We start from the raw sequence: 7,987 nt of genomic DNA, 5'->3' as shown, positions 1-7,987 counted from the left end.
ATTAGACAGTTCTTCCCATGGGTGTTTCTTTAAGCATAATACGATGGGAATGCTTTTATGATGTGGTGTCCTAACTTGATTCCACTTGTTAATAACGACATCATCACTTCAAACCCCTGGTCTTTAGAAATCCCTGGATCAAGCTTTACTGTATGTCGTTTCACTCAAGAGAGCAATGAGTATCACCAGAAATACCTTCCCCTGTGCACCCCTGGCCAGAGGAGGGAGGGTTTCCATCCTCTGTGTTTCCAGAGACATCAGAGTCTATACGGGTGCGTTTGAAGCGACGGTCAGGGAACTGGCTGTTGTCAAAGGGCATGCGGTGTACAGAGAGCACGTGGGTCTTCAGGTTGCCTTTCTGAGAGGCGCTGTAGGGGCAGTACCGGCACTGGAATGGCCTCTGACCTCCATGACCTGTGTGTGGGAGAGAAAGCAACATCATTATAGACACACAAGCACTCTGTACATTGTCAAAGTCACATCAGAATAGCCGTTCATTTGAAAGGCTTTCACATATTCTGGCTGATTTTAAAGGGATGGTTCATCCAAAAATCTAAATTCTGTCAACATTCTGTCATCACATTTAATCACCCTCATATTGTTACAAACCCATATGACTTTCTTTCCTCGCTGAACACAAAAGGAGATGTAAGGCAGAATGACAGCTTCAGTCACCATTCACTTTCATTTTATGGAAAAAAAAAAAGTGCACTGAAAGTGTGTCTGTGGCTAACATTCTGTCTAACACTTTTTTTCCACTAAAGAAAGAAAAAAAGTAATACGGGTTAGAAACAACATGGGGATGTGTAAGTGATGATATAATTTGAATATTTGGGTGAACTATCCCTTTCATCCAGCCTGATCTCTTTAAAATTCTGTTAATGTGACGACATTTTAGCAAAATGACATCACATGGTTCACATGGTCATGTATATCGGCAGTTCCAATGTCAAATGTCCACTGTTTGGCGCTAAAAGCCAATTAAAAGTTCTCTAAAACAAATAAGGTTTTCAAGGTTAATACTCTATTGAGTTTAAAATCTACAAAACCTACCTCTTAACCCTAAACCTAATTGATAGTGTCATAAAAAGCAAATGTGATATGAAAAATGCAATTGCTGAAGCAAACACGTCATTTTGTGGTAACATGCAGACTTGTGTGCTCTTCTGCACTCTTACCTAGGTCCTTTGCATTACAAGTGTAACGAGCTATCAGTTGAGCTACTGTGCAACTGCACATGAATAAGCTTGTAAATGTCAGTGTGGTCTCATAAAAATTACGGCACCGTGCCAACATTTTTGCAAAACAAAATGATGTTCCTTATTACACATTAGGCTGCAGTTTCCCAGCGAAAAGTCCAGCAGGGGGCACCAAAAGCCAGTGAAATTGTGTCATAATCAGACAAGGCTTAAGGTGAATATTAGATGGAGGTTTTAATTAGTAAAATGTACCTGCCTAACCTTAAACTTTAATCTAAACCTAACCAATAGTGATCTAAAATGAAATGCGAGGTAGAAACACAGCAGGCATCCTTACCCTTAACCAATGCTTAAACCGATAGAGTCTAAAAACAAAATGAGAAATGAAAAGCACATATTCTGAAGCAACCACATCATCTCGTGTCGCTTCTATGACACTCTCGTCTCACATGTCAGCTTGCGTGCTTGACAGGTCTCGAGCTGTGGTTTTCTGAGTTCAAAGACCAACACTTTATCAGGTGAGCTATCACTGAAGCTAATCATATTGTAAAAGTGTGTAGTCTGTAATACAAGCATTAAAATGTATTGTTTTTCAAATGATGCGTTACAGTAAAAGTGTTTTGATATCATAACATAGTGCGAAAGTGTGAAATATAGTGCAAGTAATAGTGCGAAAAATAAGTGTTTATAAAGTCATAACAAGCTGATGTATTCATAATTTGTGTAAAAGTGAATAAAACGCACAGTTTTTGTGGAGCCTCTAGTGTTCATTTCAAAATGTAGAACGTGGCACGAACACTGTAAAATGTAATAAGTTGACTTTACTTAAAAAAAGTGAGGAAAACAATTGCCTTAAAAAAAGGCTATTCCTAGTTCACTTTACATGAGCCATATAAGTACATTTACTGCCAAATAAGTACATTTACTTAGATATTTTAAGGCAATCGGTTTACATGCTTTTTTTTTTTTTTTTTTTTAGTAAGGTTAACTAACTAGATTTTACAGGGTAAAGTCAGTTTGCAAAAATTGAGTTATAGTAAAGTTCATTCTATGAGACAAGTTTGGTAAATGTAGTTTGTTACGCATAAGGGAACAGTGAGGAACAGAGTGAAAAGTTAACTAATAATCTGCCGTTTTACTTATGATTTGTGTGAAAGGGAATACAATTTATTGTTGTTGTAGTGTTGTCATTTTGTCAAAAACTACAAACAATTCACACAACCACACACACTGTAATGTTTGATGTGTTTGTTCATGTTTTTCATGTCTTTTATTTTGAAAATCTAGTTCCTGTTTCATGTCATGTGTTCCCTAGTCATGTGATTCCTGTTTCCCTCCATGTTCTTGTGTCTTGTTTTCATTGGGTTATTGTCTTGTTATCTTGTTATCAGTTCTGTCTGTTCATTGGTTCCCTCGTCATTGTTTTACCCCTTGTCCATGTATTTAAGCCCTCATGTTTTCCACCGTCCTTTGTCAGGTATTGTGTTTGGTAATGTTGTCATGTCATGTCATGTCATGTCATGTCATGTCATGTCCATGTCATGTCCATGTCATGTCCATGTCATGTCCATGTCATGTCCATGTCCATGTCCATGTCCATGTCCATGTCCATGTTTATGTTTATGTTTGTAGTTAGGGTTTTTGGATTTCACTTTTGTTAATAAAATTGCACTTGGGTTCTTCACTTCATCGTCTTTGTCATTGCCAGCGCCAGCGTAACGTTACAGAATACCTGACCTAACCATGAACCCAGCAATCCAATGCCTACGTCAGGGGAATCGTCCCCTGGAGGATTATGTAGAGGACTTCTGCGCTCTGGCCTGCCGGGTGGACTTTAATGAGGTCGCCCTCAAAGACTGTTTCTGTTTTGGATTAAGTGAGCCAATTTCCTCTTTGATGCCTGGCAGTCGCAGTTCCCTCAATCTGGTTCAGTATATCGACCTTACCCTGCAGATTACTGGTTCTACGTTCACTGTGGGGGAGGCGGATGCAGAGCCGGAGTCCCACGTCATGGTCGATGAGCCAGAGTCCCACGTCATGGCCGCTGGCCTGGATCCTCATCCTGCTCCATGCCATGTCACAGCAGCAACGCCTCAGCCTGCTCCATGCCATGTCACAGCAGCAACGCCTCAGCCTGCTCCATGCCATGTCACAGCAGCAACGCCTCAGCCTGCTCCATGCCATGTCACAGCAGCAACGCCTCAGCCTGCTCCATGCCATGTCACAGCAGCAATGCCTCAGCCTGCTCCATGCAAGGTCTCAGGCTCATCTCTGGCCAACGAACCAGCGTTGCAGGCCTCGTTCATTCCAGAGCCATCTCTCACTGGGCTATTTGAGCTGGAATTGGTTCCTGCCCTTGTGCCCACCTTTAGTTCATTTGATCAGGCAAGGGGAACTTTCGACCATCCGACCCTGTCTAGACCCTCCGAGCCCTGGAGAGTCCTGTTTCCCTCCATGTTTTTGTGTCTTTTTATTGGATTATTGTCTTGTTATCTTGTTATCAGTTCTGTCTGTTCATTGGTTCCCTCGTCATTGTTTTACCCCTTGTCTATGTATTTAAGCCCTCATGTTTTCCATTGTCCTTTGTCAGGTATTGTGTTTGGTAACGTTATATCAAGTCTAGTCAAGTTCATGTTTCCCGTTTGTAGTTAGGGTTTTTGGATTTCACTTATGTTAATAAAACTGCACTTGGGTTTTTCACTTCATCATCGTCATTGCCAGCACCAGCGCAACATTACACACACAAGTAGTAGAACACCTTGGATCTTTTGCTAAATGAATCACTTCATTCAAAACTATACAATAATTTATAAAAACCCAATTTTGACACCGTATGGCACACACACATGATTCACACGATCTGATTCTGTTTGAGCCAGGAACACACTGCTGTGCTCAATCTAAAACACTTAACATTTCTACTTTTCTAATGATATAGTCTGGGTTTGATATTTTTGGAGATATTATTTGAGTAAAGTACATGAATATATTGACCAAACACAAAACGCAAGACCAGTACTGCACACTGATGAAAATATTTATTTCTCTCCACATTGTAAAATCAGTCAATACATCCATGCGTTTTCAAAAGTTGCATGAATTAAAAAAAAAAAAAAACCCTAAGCATCATCTCTTCGCCTAGCCGGATCTGGCAATAGCACTTCATCCACATCACAAGCTATGTCCTCTCTTGCAAGACAGCGAGGGAAGAATCTTCTTGAATGGTGAATCCATCCTTGCACAGACCCTGCATCAATTAGGTTGTAGGCCTCCTCCATGGCTTGAATGAGGGGTATCCTAACATAGGGCTGGAGATCGTAAACCTTCCACCGCCATGCCGAAAAAACTCCTCAATGGGGTTAAGGGAGGGAGAGTATGGTGGGAGCTATTGGAGTGAAAATTGTGGATGCTGATGAAACCAGTTTTGGACCAGAGCAGATCGGTGGAAAGATACATTGTCCCAGATGACAACGTATCTCATTTGCTCTGCATCAATTTGGTCTTCTGCTGTGACGATGTTGTGTAATCTGTCTAAAAATGTGAGTATGTGAGCCGTGTTGTAAGGACCTAAGTTGGCATGGCGGTGGAGGACCCCATTCTGCGTGATTGCAGTGCACATTGTGATGTTACAGTACCACCACGTTGGTCTGGGACATTCAAAATATCTGAGGCCAATGATGTTTCTCCCTCTTCCTCTTACTGTAATGTTGCCTTCCATTTGTGTTAAAGACAGGTAAACTCACCTGTTGCCTTTTTATAGTGCTAATGCCTGATTGGTGAGTTTACAATTAAGCACCTAAGTGTCTGTACACCTGACGGGAATGTTTGATCAGTTATTTCATAGGTGTGGTATTTTGAAAGGCAGTGCCTTGAAATGGCAAAGAAGTGACATCATGTAATGTACAGAAGTGTGTGTAGTGTTTTGCAAAAAGTGTGAGGCTGAGAATGTGCTTATAGTTGTGCAGATCTGGGCTGACATTTTGATCCTTGAGTGTCAGGTTATTTTTAATTTTAGTGTGTAAGTCAAAAGTATTTCCATCAAAAGTATTTCCATTATCCGCTTGAAACTGTGGACATTATCTTCTGTTCATATGAAGACATTTCTTTGTTTGGTATCCTACAGAACTTTGAAATGCTCTTTTCAGCTTGGAGCATGTACAACTGTTTAAGAGATTGGATCTGATCATCGGCGCATTGTACACAATGGCTCTTAATAGCCCACAAAGTCTGTTTGAGGAATGCAGATTACGTGCCTATCATAGCTGGCTCTCTTATCGGGCCCATCCACTTAGAGCAAAGCCAGGCACTTTCAGCTACGCGCTACTTTAGAACATTAATAACAGTACATTTGCTCTCCATTTTTCTCAATTCAATTTGAAAAGCACTAAATCAAATTAACATGAGGGTTTAAAATAGCAGCCACGTTGGTGAGAAGAATGTAAAGCGGCTGCATTAAAGGTGTAGCCTTGATGTAACTTGAAAAATGTACGCATCCCCAGAGTAAGAGTGTGTACCGTTGTCTCTCTGTGTGTATGTGTGTGTGGCAGAAAAAAAAAAAAAAGAAGGATTTATAAGCACTTTGTGTTTGGCTTTGGAGTCGCAGCGGCTTTTGAATACAACAATGTCTGCTGAGACCTCGATACAAAGGGGATTGCTACAAGTTTTATAGCTTTCGATGTTCCAGTTGTCTGATAAGCAAGCTGGCGACACACAATCCTGGCTGTTTTATTCATACACACTTTAATTTCACACTTCCTTACATTGAGCTAAGTCTGAGAGGCAGAATATTCTCATGCCATTTTATACTATTTTATACTGCAAACTAGTGTGTCACCACTGTAAGTCAGTTTTCTCTCCCTTCTTATTTATTTTCTTCTCCCCCATCTTGTTGCTTTCCTGAAGCGGCAAATGTTTAGGCAAATGCGCAGAGAGCTTGGAATTGTCATAGAGGGGTCCAACTGAGCCACAGAGTGAGGCGAATCCCATTTAAAAAAAAATATAATAATAATAAAGAATCTACATATTTTGCATGCTGGGTGAACCTGGACAGACAGAAAGAAAGAAAGAAAGAAAGCGATTTGGATAGCAGAATGTTGTGCTCACAGTGGCTCTGACAGGGCCACAGGTAAATGATTAACAGGGCTCATAGAGAAACACAAAAGAAGAAAGCCTATTGATATGTAACCTCCGTCACAGCTCTCTGCATTCATTGGGAAAGCTTCCTCCAGCTCCCTTTTCAAAGTGAGATAATACCGCCCCTTCAGGGTGCCTATTTGATGGTCAAAATAATTGGCAACAATGAATCATATTTCGAGGGGTGTTCTGTGACAGGACACATTTTTCTTATATCAAATAAATATACACATTGGACCCCCTCTCAAAGCAATTCCTATGACAGTTCTGTCTCGATTACTTAAACAGAAACTAATTGAGACAATTTTGGATAGCTACTGCAAGTTGCCAGATAACAAGGGAACTAGAGATTTTATGCACAAAGATTACAGCGTTTCATATTGTGTGTGCCAAACTACACGTATACAGCATGTTTGTTATCAGGTGGTGGTGAAGGGTTTGGCTCAGGGCGAAGCATGCTAACATCCTCCTTAAATTCATCATTTTATTTTTCCTACTGACCTTGCTCTCTAGAACAAACACATTTTTGAGTATGTTGTCGGTGTGCTATAGCCTCATTTATGTAAGGAGCACATTACTCTTTATATGAAAACTGGGCATGGGTGTGTATAAAGTTGTACGTGCTATGATATGCCTGTGAGGGACACATTACTGAATATATCTTCTTATATACAGTAAAACTATTCAAATGATGTGTAAGAATGGTCCATCACTAGGAAAAAAAAGTTTCAAATCATGTTTTAAAGGGATAGTTCACCCAAAAAGGACAATTCAGTCATCATTTACTCACTCTCATGTTGTACCAAACATGTACAACTTTCTGTCTTCCATGGAACATGAAGATGCAATTTTATTTAGTTGCTTCACCAACTGCATTTTTCATGCCACATTTGCTTTTTATGATACTATCAGTTAGGTTTAGGATAAGGAGGTTGATTTTTCTTTTCTTTTTTTTTTTTTTTTTTTTTTTTTTTTTGTTGAATTTAAACTTGATATAGTATTAACCTTAAAAACCTCATCTGTGTGGGAGAACATTTAACTTGCTTTTAGCTCCACACAGTGGACATTTCACCTCGGAACTGGAACAACATATGTTATTTAGGCTTTCATTCTGCCAAACATCTCCTTTTTCTTACTTTTTTTTTTTTTTTTCATTTTATTGAAAAAAATAAAAATGTCAAAAATTGTGTGTAAAGGTTGTGGTTGGGGTTAGGGTGTCCTAGTTATGGTTAACTTAATTAAAGAATAAAAGTCAGTGAGAGGTCCTCACATTTAAATGTGTACAAGTGTGTGTATGTGTGTTTACTTACTATATTTTAGAGACAGTATTGTCCCCAGTAGGCAAAACCTCCCTTAAAGGTAAAAATGAGTCATAAATAAAGCGAATAATGTTCTAAAACAGCAAAACATTGTAATTTACCTGTAGGGTTAGGATTAGTCTGTTATAATAGCTTTATTTTAAAATAATAGATGTCTATGGTGTCATTTAGATAGTTAGATAAACATGTAAGTGACAATCCTTATGTACATCCACATTATTTATTTGTCTGTGTTATTCCCTGTTTCTTTATCTCATTCCACTTTTTAAAGCTCTCCAGTGAATCACACTCTATTTAGTTATTGTCTGCTGATGTACCAATTGAATTGAACCAGTA

General features: G+C 39.4%; 1 protein-coding gene across 5 annotated transcripts in view; it reads right to left on the bottom strand.

Annotated features, from left to right (window-relative positions):
- The window catches only part of LOC127409838 (zinc finger protein 536-like), a 245,656-nt gene that overhangs the window by 514 nt on the left and 237,155 nt on the right, over window positions 1–7,987 (bottom strand). For all 5 annotated transcript variants that reach the window (XM_051644698.1, XM_051644718.1, XM_051644708.1 and 2 more), the window contains one exon: window positions 1–414. This exon is cut by the window's left edge and continues 514 nt beyond it. In XM_051644698.1, coding sequence (XP_051500658.1) covers window positions 161–414 — 254 coding nt within the window. In that variant the 3' untranslated portion in view covers window positions 1–160. The remainder of the gene's footprint in view (window positions 415–7,987) is intronic.

This window comes from Myxocyprinus asiaticus, chromosome 2 (assembly GCF_019703515.2).
Source record: "Myxocyprinus asiaticus isolate MX2 ecotype Aquarium Trade chromosome 2, UBuf_Myxa_2, whole genome shotgun sequence".
Classification (NCBI taxonomy): domain Eukaryota; kingdom Metazoa; phylum Chordata; class Actinopteri; order Cypriniformes; family Catostomidae; genus Myxocyprinus; species Myxocyprinus asiaticus.
This window is presented reverse-complemented; position numbering and strand designations above follow the sequence as displayed.